The 14,185-nt window shown below is 31.9% G+C and overlaps 1 protein-coding gene across 1 annotated transcript in view; it reads left to right on the top strand.

Annotated features, from left to right (window-relative positions):
- LOC119603820 (ephrin type-B receptor 1-B) overlaps positions 1-14,185 on the top strand; it is a 208,674-nt gene that overhangs the window by 99,267 nt on the left and 95,222 nt on the right. The window contains exon 8 of the mRNA XM_037956018.1: positions 2,129-2,257. Coding sequence (XP_037811946.1) covers positions 2,129-2,257 — 129 coding nt within the window. The remainder of the gene's footprint in view (positions 1-2,128; positions 2,258-14,185) is intronic.

The following is a 14,185-nucleotide window of genomic DNA, read 5'->3' as shown; positions in this document are numbered from 1 at the left end:
TTTTCTGGGATATACTGATTTAATATTTTCTTAATATGGAAGGTGCCACGCCCACTATAGTCATTCCGCCCATTTTGTCCAAAAATATTCTTATGGTTGTCAAAGTTGTCCGTGCTAAATTTGAGGATTGTAATTGTACCAGTTTCCAAGATATACGACTTTTAATAGTTATTTAGTAAGTAGGGGTGGCACCCACTTGAAATTTCAAAATGTACATACATACATACATACATACATACTACATACATACATACATACATACATACATACATACATACATACATACATACATACATACATACATACATACATACATACATACATACATACATACATACATACATACATACATACATACATACATACATACATACATACATACATACATACATACATACATACATACATACATACATACATACATACATACATACATACATCATACATACATACAGACATACATACATGCATACATACATACATACATACATACATACATACATACATACATACATACATACATACATACATACATACATACATACATACATACATACATACATACATACATACATACATACATACATACATACATACATACATACATACATACATACATACATACATACATACATACATACATACATACATACATACATACATACATACATACATACATACATACATACATACATACATACATACTACATACATACATACATACATACATACATACATACATACATACATACATACATACATACATACATACATACATACATACATACATACATACATACATACATACATACATACATACATACATACATACATACATACATACATACATACATACATACATACATACATACATACATACATACATACATACATACATACATACATACATACATACATACATACATACATACATACATACATACATACATACATACATACATACATACATACATACATACATACATACATACATACATACATACATACATACATACATACATACATACATACATACATACATACATACATACATACATACATACATACATACATACATACATACATACATACATACATACATACATACATACATACATACATACATACATACATACATACATACATACTACATACATACATACATACATACATACACATACATACATACATACATACATACATACATACATACATACATACATACTACATACATAACATACATACAATACATACATACATACATACATACATACATACATCATACATACATACATACATACATACATTACATACATACATACCTGATTATTAATTGACATTTGATTGCCACCTCAAAAACACTCTCTTACTTGTTAACATACAGTTAACAGTGACCCCCAACACTTTTTTAATTACAAAGTAGTAAATTAGAAAAGTGTTAAAAGAAAATAAAACTTGTGTAAGATCCATTTTTTTTCATTTGTTAAAAATCATGCAAAATTTATATGTAATATTGCTTTTTTGTATATTTTGTTATTTAATACGTAAGTTTTTAATGTAAAAACGTAAACGATGGTAGACTAAAATATGTGAAATGTAGTTAAGGGTTTTGCAAAATGTTAAAATTGCTGAATAACAAATATTTCTAATTGCAAGATAAATAATATATATTTTAAAACACTGTTTCAACAATTTATCAGCCAGATTTCGAAATTTTGTCTACGGATTTTAAGAATATTTCATTTAAGTACGTTTCCGCTTTGATAAAGTCGATACGTTTGTATGCTTAAATCCTTGCAAATTGTAATATTTCATATTAATTTATAGTATTATTAAAAAAAAAAATAAATAAATATTCCAGGGTTTTTGTTGCTTGGGTGTTGATTTACTTTTTATTTATGACAAAAATGTAAAGATGTTGTTAATAAGATTATTGTTTTAATTATTACTAAAACTTTAACTATGTTTTGTAAATGTTAGTTTACTGGTGCTATTCTCAAAAATATTAATCATTAACCTAGTTTAAAAAGTTGTAGGCGTTACTTTATAATTATTTTTACAAATACATATTACAACATTAGTAAACTTATTTGGAATGTAATTAACTTAATATTTGTACATTTTATAGTGACAACTCCGTTGTTTGGAAATAGTCGAAGCTATGTAGATCCACATACGTATGAAGATCCAAACCAGGCTATACGAGAGTTTGCTAGAGAAATTGATGCTAACTATATTACCATTGAAGCGATTATTGGTAAGTGAAATTGTTTATGATTTCATTTATTTTTATTTATTTGATTTAATAATATTCAATAACCTAGCCTATAGGCCATAAGCGGTTACATTTGTTATTTATACCCTACACCCACCTTAAAGTATACCGATCGATTCGGAATCATTTTTTGAGTCGATTAAGACATGCCCGTCCGTGTGTCCGGCTGGCTGGCTGGCAGTCCATGTAAACTTTGTGCGCAAGGTACATGCCGCAATTTTCAAGATAATTTGATGAAATTTGGACCAAGCATGTTCGTTGGCACAGGGACGAAGCCTATTGAAAATGGTTGAAATCGGTCCATTATTTCACCTAGCCCCCATACAACCGTACCTCCCGATTTGGACTTTTTATGCCATAATTACGTGAAATATACTACTATCTCTCTAAAAATTGGCACAAATAAGTTTTATAAAAGTATAAATGACACTGCAGATTTTCGTAGTGATCGGCCCTTATTTGACCCTAGCCCCCATACAAACCCCTCTTCAAAAAATGTCTTAAACGTCTAAAATTGACTTGTAACCATTTGTATCGCAATGAAACTCAACAAAACTAACTGTTATTTAGAAATATATCCTTTTCCCAAATTTAATGAGGATCGGCCCATGTTTGACCTATACTCCTATATGAAGCCTCATTTAGAAAATTTGTTTTTTATCAAAAAATTGCTTACATACTTTGCAATTAAGGTAAAATTCAACATAAAAGTTTCGTTATGAAAAATAAAAATTTTTAAAATATACTCATGGTGTAGGGTATTATATGGTCGGCCATGCCCGACTATACTTTCCTACTTGTTTTGCTTTTGAAATAGTTATACAAATATACATACATATGTATCCATATATTTTATATCGAGTGGCACAGAATGCTGTACATGAACTTAAATGCAGGTTACGTAAAACTTAATATGTTTTTTACAATTTTTATATTTTTTATTAACCAAAATCATATCGCATTATTACATGTAAAAATTTTTAAAATAAATTTTAGTAAAAATAGAATTTTATTAAAGAAATTAATTTTTCAATACACAGTTTCGTACCCTATCTATATCTTCTATATCTATATAAGTATATAAAATTCTAACGTTACTGACTCACTGATTCATCATCGCCAGCCTAAACGGTTGAAGCTAAAGAGCTGAAATTTGGACAGGAGATTGGCCTTCCACCAAAAAGATGCACTAAGACGGGATTTTTGGAAATTCGAATGTTTAGGGGGTAAAAAAGGGTAAAAACGGGTAAATTCGGTAACATCATATCTCCTAAACTAGAATAAACGGGGAATAAACGGGTAAAAACTGTATTTTGGTACTTTTTTGCACCCCATGTATCTTTTATGCCAATGAACATACAAACATTTTTTTTGACTCCTTCATAACCTTACGAAAAAGTAATAAAAATACAAATTTAGTATTTTTTGGATACTCGGACGTTTAATTTTCTGTATATTCTCTATATTTTCATTCTCCAACTGATATTTTTTGAGTTTCCTGTAATATTGAAACTATAATCAATCATTATGGATTGAAAATCTATGAAATATTGAACCTAGGAACCTGTATGAAAATCTATAAATGGGGACACACAGTGGTATAGGAAAAACAAAGAGGGAAATAATTCGGTAACTTCTAAACGGTTAATCCGATTTTGATGAAATTCTCTAAAGATGTTGAGTTTCCCCTAATTAATTTGTCACTTATTAGAAATCCCGGAATTCCCAAAAAAGTTTTAAAAAATCCCAAAAATGGGATTTTTTGGTTTTTTGCCTATTATATCCATACCAGGGGCGGGGTTATCGAAACCCGTTACAAAATGATTAAGAACATATTGGGTCATATAAAACAGGTCACTATAATTTGATATCGATTATTCGATTTGAGAATTTTTGCTCAAAATTGAATTTTCCATAAAAAATAGGGTTTTTTTGGATGGACCTGGTCCCCTCGGTATCAAAAATTTTTAGGTTTTGTTTCATTTATCGTATTTTATGTAAAGTCAGCTTTCCAAAAGTATAAATTCTATATACATCTTCTTAGAAACTTTTTAGATAACTTAAAAAGAAAAAGATACTTTTTTCCCAAAAAAAATGGCAAAAAATCGCCTTTTTTTAATTTTTTAAATTAAAATAATATAACTTTGGACTCAGTCATGATTTTTACATAATTCTTTCACTGCTTGATATATAAACTTGTTGTTAAGCGAATAAAAAAAATGGGAAATCGGGAATATTTGGACCCGCTATTATCAAAAAACTAAAGTAAGGACGGTAAAAATTTTAAAATTTTAATTTTCAAATGCGAATATCTCCTAAACTATAAGAGATAATTTACTGCGACATTTTTTATAGTGCTCGATGAGGAGATTCTATATACGAAATTTTTTTTAAATCGGAACTCAAATGAAGAAATAGGATCGTTTTAAAAATTTAACATAGCCGAGGTGTCCTAATTTGAGGACCCCCCGCCGGGCCCCTGGTTGGCCTATAAGGTCCAAATTCAAAACCTAAACTCGACAACACCTCCTCTTTGTGCATACCAAATTTCATCAAAATCGGATTAACCGTTTAGAAGTTACCGAATTATTTCCCTCTTTTTTTTTCCTATACCACTGTGGGACATTTGATATTGCAGATATACATACATGTATATTGGACTTACTGAAAATTTACAATAATATTTTTTTATTTCATTACGATGAGGGTAGCGAAGCACACTGGGTATAGCTAGTACATATATAAAAATGAATGTGTGTTTATTTATTTGTTTGAAGTTTATAGACGACTAAACTGCTATACCGATTTTCTTGAAATTTTCACAGTGTCTTTGTGTATGTCTGGAAGGAACTATACTTTTATTTTGATATTTCAAGTAGGCAAAGTTCCACGCCCACAAACAAAGTAAGTATTAAAAGTAGTCTATTTCAGAAACTGCTACAGCTAGAGTCCTCAAGTTTTGAATGGACAATTTTGACATAGGTATGAACAATTGTGGGCAAAATGGGCAGACTGGGTATAGTGGGCGTGGCACTTCCTATATACAGAGAATATTGGATTAGTATTTCTGAGAATAAATGTATGTATAAGGTAGAATGCTCAAATTTTATGAGAGCCACTTTAGTAATACAGTCAAACTCGTTTATAACGAACTCGGTTATAACGAATTTTCGGTTATTACGTACATATTTTCAAGTCCCGACGTTTTGATAAATATTTTCATATAAAAAACATCTTTTATTACGAACTCGCTTATAACGAATTCTCGGTTAAAACGAACTACTTTAAATGGTCCCAAATAATTAAATTTAAAACATTTTACTTTTTTTATAACGAACCATCAAAAATAAGTTTGAAGTGTGGCAATAGTGTTTACTTTTATGCAATATGGTAACATTCAATTTTAACTCAACATCTTCAATCAGCTGATATGTAAATAAAAAATAATTAAAACGTCAGTTGCAAAATGATTTCAAAATGTCTAATAATAAGAAAAAACCGCTGTCTGTGCTTAAAATATTCTATGAAATAGATGATAAACAGAAATCAAAGTCAGCTATTTGCCAAGAATATAATATACCAAAGTCAACATTATCTACAATTTTAAAAAACAGAACAAAAATTGAAAGTTTTTATAAAAAAAATCAAAAGTCTTCAACCAAAAAATGCGTGCTTCAAAGTATGGAGCGGTGGAAAGGGCTCTGTTGATATGGTTTCAGCAGCTTCGTGCCGAAAACACACCTGTTTCTGGAGGCTTAATGATGGAGAAAGCCAACAAATTGGCTAAAGACCTTAATATCTATTTTAAGGCAAAAAATGGCTGGTTGGACCGCTTCAAAGCTAGAAATGAAATTGTTTTCAAAAAAATTTGTGGGGAGTCTACAAGTGTACAACCACAAATGACAGTAAATTGGACAACCAATACACTACCTTCCCTTTTGAGAAAATACGCAACAAGTGACATTTATAATTGTGATGAATTTGGCTTATTTTATAGATGTTTGCCCGACAAAACATTGGCATTTAAAGGAGACAAATGTTTTGGTTCAAAAACCTCAAAGGAAAGGCTAACCGTTTTAGTTGGATGTAATGCAGATGGCTCCGACAAACTTCCATTATTTGTGATCGGAAAATTTAAAAAGCCACGATGTTTTAAAAACGTTTATGAGCTTCCTTTGCAATATGAAGCAAACAAAAATGCTTGGATGACATCAGAATTATTTTTGATGTGGTTGAAGAATATGGATCAGTATTTTCAAAACAGAAATAAAAAAATTGCTTTAATTCTTGATAATTGTACCGCACATCCATCTGTAAACTTAGAAAATATTGAACTCATATTTTTGTCGCCGAATACTACAAGTGTGTTGCAGCCGTGCGACCAAGGAATTATTAAAAATCTGAAGCATCACTACAGGAAAATTATTTTAACCAAATATCTTGCCGCAATTGAAATGAAACAAAAATTAGATGTCAATGTTTTAGAAGCGTTGTTTATGTTAAAAATGGCTTGGACTAATGTGAGCCAAAGTACAATTGGCAATTGTTTTCGTCATTGTGGTTTTGAGCAAGAGTTTTTGATTTTGAATGACAATGTGAATGAAATGCCATTATCAACACTGTGGGAACAAACAAGTGTGGAATGTGTCTTTGGAAGAATATATAAACATAGATGAAAATATTTTAACGTCGGCGCCCTTATCTGATAGTGAAATTGTGGAAATTGTAAATCCTCCATTTAATAATAATTTGAGTGAAGAAGAAGATGAGGTGGAAATAGAGAATGAAATACCTAAAATTGAAAATGTGCATATTTTTTTGCAAAAAATAAAAAGATATGTTCAATCAAAGCCTTATGCAGAGGAGGCAAATGACCATTTATATGCCTTAGAAAACTATATATATCAGCAGATATTATCAGTGCTGCAATACAACGCAAAATCACAGACTTTTTTAAAAACACATAAATGTTTATTATTAATTATAGTTTTTTAAGTTATATTTATTTTTGTTATTTAGTTTTATTTTGGTATTTAATACTACATATTGTATTCAAATTTTCTATTGAAGTATTTTTGGTTTTTAATAAATGAAGTATTTTTTGTTTTTAATAAATGACGAAAAAATTGAGTTGTTTATTACGAACTTTGTCTATAACGAACTATTTTCTCTGGTCCCACGGAGTTCGTTATAACCGAGTTTGACTGTAATTTGAATATTTTAGACAAAAATCGGCGGACTAGCAATAAGGGGTCGAGATACCCCCTTGTGAAATAAGAACAAAAGTTCGTATATCTGAGAAACTATTAGAGCTAGAATCCTCAAATTTTGCAAGAACAACTTTGACATCCATGTGAACATTAATGTAATAAATTGGAGGATTAGCAATAGGGAGCGTATATCTGGGAAACTATTACAGATAGAATCATCAAATTTTGCGAGAACAACTTGACGCCTATGTGAACTACAACAGGAATGAGACCTGAACTGTTGCACAAGTAGCTTTAGCATCAATATGAACATTTGGTTTAAGAATAAGTCGACTAGAAATACTGGACGTGGCTCCTTCAATATAAATTAAATACTAAAAACAAGTAAGAAAGTATAGTCGGGCGTGACCGACCATATGATACCCTACACCAGTTATGAATATTAAATGTCATTTATTTTTCATAATAAAGCATTTATCTTCTATTACCTTGTTCCGATACATTTAAGCAATTTATGGATGAAAAACTAATTTTCTGAAAGAGCATTTATATGGGGGCTAGGGGCAAATATGAACCAAGCCTGATAAAATTGTATGAATATATTTATATGTACATAATATTTTATTGTGCTGAATTTTATCGCGATATTTGTGTTTATAAGTTAATTTTGGACATTCAAGTAATTGCTCCGATATATTTAAGCAATTTATAGATGAATGATACTAGTGTTTTTTAGGGAATTATTGACCTTCATGTCATTTTCTGAAGGGGACTTTGTATGGGGCTAGGGTCAAATAAAGTCCGATTATTATGAAAATTGGTAGTATTATTAAGACGAATATAGAACTAAGTTTTGTCGATTTTTGTAGAGATACAACATTATTTAACATAAATATGAGCTCAAAAGCCCTTTCCGGGGGGTAGGGTTGTATGGGGACTAGGTGAAATAATGGACCGATTTCAACCCTTTTTGTCGTTGGACCGAAAAACACATATGGTCCAAATTTCATCAACATACCTTGAAAATTGCCAGCCAGCCGGACAGACGGACTCACAAAGTGACAATATTTTTGTGTGTTACAAACATCAGCACAAACGTATAATACCCTCCCCACTATGGTGGTGTAGGGTATAATAGTTTTGTAGATATGAACGATTAAAAATTTTCGATTTTATGGGTTCAAATTAAAAATTCTTTCTAAAATTTGTTAAAAATTAACTACAGAAAGAAAAGAAAAAGAATTGCAACAGTGACCACAATCGAAATTGTTTGTGTTTCATTGTAATCATTAAAAACAACAAAAAGTAGTAAAAGTCATAGCAAAAATTAGGACAATTAGTTTTGTAGATATGAACGATTAAAAATTTCGATTCTTTCTAAAATTTTTTAAAAATTAACTACAGAAAGAATTGCAACAGTGACCACAATCGAAATTGTTTGTGTATCACTGTAATCATTAAAAACAACAAAAAGTAGTAAAAGTCAAACAAAAAATAATTTTATAACTGTTTTCTGGGTGATTTATTTTTAAAAACAAAAATATATTAACTTATTTATTTTTATTATTTATTATACCCACCATCAAAAAAGATGGGGGGTATATTGATTTTGTCATTCCGTCACATCAAAATATAGGTCATAGACCCATAAGGGTATATATATTCTGGGTCCTTATTAAATTTTAAGACGATCTAGCCATGTCCGTCCGTCTGTCTGTTGAAATCACGATAGGGACCACACAGGAGGAGCTAGAAATTTTGCACAAATATTCTCTATTTGCTAAGATTTGTTTGGTATTGAAAATGGGCAGTATCGGTCCACTTTTTTGGATAATCTCCATACAAGTGGACCTCCAAAAAACAGGTTTAACGGGCATAATTACTTTAAAAGTACTAGTATAGCGATGAAATTCGGCATAAATAAGTTTCATATGACCCAATATCTTTCTACCAAATTATTTGAGGATCGGTCCATAATTGACCCTACCCCCCATATAAGGTCCCCTTCAGAAAATGACTTAAACACTCATTACTGGCCTAAAAATTCGAGTATAGCGACGAAATTCGGTATAAGTAAGTTTCTTACGAACCAAAACCTCTCAGCCAATTTTGTTTTAGGATCGGCTCATAAATGACCCTACCCCCCAGAAAATGACTTTAACACTCATTACTGGCCTAAAAAATGCAGTATAGCGATGAAATTCAGTATAAATAAGTTTTTTATGAGCCAAAACCTCTATACCAATGTTTTTTTAGGATCGGACCATTAATGACCCTACCCCCCATATAAGGTCCCCTTCTGAAAATGACTTTAACGCTCATTACTGGCTCAAAAATATGAATATAGTGACAAAATTCGACACAAATAATTTTATGCGAGCCAAAATCTCTCTATCAAATTTAGTGAGGATCGGATATAATCATTTATTGGTATTGAAATCTTCTTAAAATTTTATTGATGATGGGGCTGTGAAATAAGAATTTATTAGAAAAATATTATTAGGTTAGCTTAGGTTGATATGAGGATGTATACTACATCACATTCGAAGAAATACACCTAGGCCACTATCGGGCCTGTTGTGCGCTCCTTTTCATGAAAAAAAAAATTTATTTACTGAGTTATTATTTTTCACTGTTCAGAAACTCAGTTTCCTGGACGTAATTCCTAAGAATTTTCCAATCAGTGAACATCAGCTGTTCAAGTGTTGAGACATGTTGTCAGTTATGATAGAAGAGGGAAATTATAACTTAGTTGTATAACAAATGTACAATCAGTGTTGGCTAACATGATTTGACAATGAATTATTGCCCAAGTTATTGCAGCCTAATAAAATGCCGCTTTTTCACATCTTTTGCTCTTAAAAACTAAGTTAACGAAGTGATCGGGGAAAACTAATAATATATTCGTACTCTATGGACTATAACAAAACGGAATTGGTGTATGAGAACACCTGCATTTTTTTGGTGTATCACTGTGAAATTATTTACACAAAACCAAAATTAACATTTTCTCAGTATTTTTTATGTCCAGCTTTATTTGTTTTGTCCAGCTTTTTAAAACCCAATGTCCAGCTGTTTGCGAATCGGAATCTGGCAACCTTATACCCATATGATGTAAACCTTACCTCTGGGAGAGTATTCAGTTAAAGCTTTCTTACAATCCAATATGGTCTTAGATTTAATTCTATCACCTGACATCGCCCTAAATGCCTTCTACCTGTCGCTGAATATGTTAAGCGAAGTGAATATGTTAAGAAACAAGGTTCGCTATACGTAGAAATTTTTGTTTTTCTTGTGAAGAGACAGATTTCTGTCTTCGCCGGGTTAACATTGAGGCCTCTCGGTTGAGCCCAGCTCAAGTCCGTATTCAGAGCCTCCTCAGCTCTTCTACACAAGTAATTTGGATCCTTTCCCTTTAAAAGTATTACGACATCGTCTGCATAGCAGACAGGTCTAAGTCCTTTCTCGGTTAGGGCCCTTAGGAGGCTATTAATCGTGGTAACCCAGAGTAAAGGTGACAAAATGACACCCTGTGGTATACCGCGAAATACATTTTTCCTATTTGTAATATCGTACATCTCGCAGCTTATCCATCTGTTCCTTAGCATGTGGTTGGTCCAGTTCCGGAGCACCCGGTCAACATAAAACTGGTCTATGGATTGGATAAGAGTATAAGTGTGCACGTTATTGAAAGCGCCTTCGATGTCAATACATACCGTATACAGTTTGCTATCGAAGGATTCACCTATGTAGTGAGCAACTTCGTTTAAAGCTGCTTAAATTTTAGGTCTTTGTCGGGTGTACTGCTTTTAACCATACTATCGACTATCCGTTCCAAGGTTTTAAGTAGGAAGAACGTAAGACTTATCGGTCGATAAGACTTGAGTGTCGCATAGCTAGGTTTCCTGGTTTAGGTATAAATATTACCCTTACATCCTGCCATTTAATGGGGGTATATGTGAATTTCAAGCATGCAGTGAATATCTGAGACAGATGTACGGAAACCAGTCCCGCCTCCATCTGTAAGAGTGCCAGGAAAATGCCACCCGGCCCTGCAGCTTTATAGGGAGCGAAGCTCTTGATTGCCCCTTTAACCATATCAGATGCAACTACAATTTCCGTGTTAGCCTCCCATTCCCCCAATATCTGTTCATCTATGTTATTCGATATACCGGGTGGGAAATGAGAGTCTAATAGGAGTTTCATTGTCTCCTCCATATCCTCCAGCCTCCTGCTCGTGTCATCGACCATAGATTCCGGTTGGACATTAGTTTTGGATAGGAATTTTTTATCTTCGATACGTCATTTACGCCGTCTACCTGGTCACAGGAAAGTTTCCAGGAGTCTCGTTTGGCTTTACGAACAATTTTCTTGGCTTTACGAACAATTTTCACCAAGTTTACTACTGCGGTCTTTTTACGCCGTGCCCGGTTAAATAGTTTGTGAAGAGTCTTACCAAGGTTCCGGATCTCCCCGGTTATCCAGGGTTTCTCCTGGGCAGATCTCCGCTCTCGCAGAGGGCAGCTGTCCTCGAACGATTCAACCAAGCACTGGTGAGCATTTCTACTTTGGCGTCTATGTCCTCTTTATTTCGACATATAAAAGTATCCTGACATAAACGGTTCTTTAGTAATGGACCGAACATTGTCCAATTAGTTTTAGACTTATTCCGAAACTTTATCGGCATTGGTGGCGGCCCTAGTATTTTGAATCTTATGTACCGATAGTCAGAAAAGGAGTGCTCGTCCGAAACTCTCCAATCCTGAATTTCGTTTATAAACTCTTCTGAACATATAGTTATATCTAATACTTCTTCTCTGACAGGTATGACCCATCACAATTAGGTGATTTTAATACAAATCTATTTACTGATGGTACCATTGTTCGTGAAATTTGTGAGCGATTGTCCTTATATGTGGTTCATAAATCCTTACCCACACATTTCTCTCCACAGCAGTTTTCTACATCACTTATAGATTTTTATTTAGTTTCTAACATTGAATTAGTTAGTAGTAAGCATCAATTTCAAATTCCTGCTCTAAATTCGTATCATGCATAATATTTATATCATATAAAATTTCACAGTATCAAAATACAGATAAATTCTATTATAGAGATTATAAGCACCTGAACTATAACCGTTATGTATCTGAACTGCAATTTATGGATTTCTCTGCTGTCTATGCTAGTTTAAATGTAGATGAAAGTGTTGAATGTTTTAATTCAAATTTACATCGTTTGTTCGAGGACAATGTACCAAATCGCAGAATAGTTAGAAGTGAGGTAGATCATTGGATGAATGAAGATTGTATTTGTAATACAAAGCGTGTTAGAGATTTGACGTATCGTGCCTATTGGGAAAATAGATCTTATAGAAATTTTGAAATTGATCGCAAAGCTAGGAATAGATTAAAACCATTATTAGAGGTGCTCGCAGGAAACATTGTTTAAGATTTTTCTCAACTTGTGACCATAAACAGTTGTGGCATAGAATTCGAAATATATGAGTTATAAAATCACCAGGAAATAAACGGTTTCCTATATCTCTAGACGAATTTAATGAATTCTCTCGTATAATGGGAACTATTGATGATGGTCTAGACAATTTGCCTTTTTCGGAAGATTAGTAGTTTTACTAATGTTACAGAAGATGATGTTTTAAATGCTGTTTTGAGTATTAAATCTCAAGCGGTAGGTGCAGATCAAATACATATTAAATTGCTAAAGTTTATAATAATGCCTATTTTGGGACATTTAACATTTATTATAAACAAAGTTTTATCTACATCTGTAGTTCCTAAGATTTGGAAAGTTGGTAGGATTGTACCGATTCCAAAAATAAAGACGCCTAGAAATTGTTCAGACTTTCGTCCTATTAGCATTTTGTCAGTCTGTTCGAAAATTTTTGAGTTTATTATAAGGGAGCAAATGTTAAATTATCTTAATATCAATAATTACTTTACGAAAACCATAAGAAAAAATTTAGACAAGGATCGGGTTAGTGTATTAATATTTTTATATTATTAGATATTTAGATTATTGTAAGGCATTTGACTCAATTAATCATTTCATTTTGATTGATTAACTCTCATGTAAAATGCAAAGTTATGGTATTTTCTAAACACCCTGTCATTCTGAATATTGTACTTGATAACGATATATTAGAAATTGTAACGCATCATAAAACTCTTGGTATTGTTTTAGATGACAAACTAACATTCGATTATCATATTAATTTTGTTATTTCACGTATATCTTGGACCTTAAGGAAGTTATATAATATTTAATTCTATTTGCCATCTTCGATAAAACGTCGTGTTGCTTTGTCATTGTGTTTACCACTGTTGATTTATGGTATCGAAATTTACTCAGGCACTTCCACCCTAAACATATAGGAATAGATTAAAAAGATCTTTTAATAGAGTTATTCGGTATATTTTTGGACTTCGCTTTGGTGACCATGTGTCACAATATTATATAGATTTATTTGGTTGTTGTTTTGATCGATATGTTCAGTTGAGAAAAATGATTTTCTTTTACAAAACAATATAATATGGTAAACCTGTTTATCTGTTGAGTAAATTTAACTTCTCTATTTCGAATAGGAAACATTCATAAATCTGTACAGTACATGTCTCTTTATTTATGACAAGATCATTTCGTGTAATTATAGCTCATTTATGAAACACTGTTATTCCTT

This window comes from Lucilia sericata, unplaced genomic scaffold (assembly GCF_015586225.1).
Source record: "Lucilia sericata isolate MDLA Ls3-8-SP2 unplaced genomic scaffold, ASM1558622v1 Contig000342F_arrow, whole genome shotgun sequence".
Taxonomy (NCBI): Eukaryota; Metazoa; Arthropoda; class Insecta; order Diptera; family Calliphoridae; genus Lucilia; species Lucilia sericata.
This window is presented reverse-complemented; position numbering and strand designations above follow the sequence as displayed.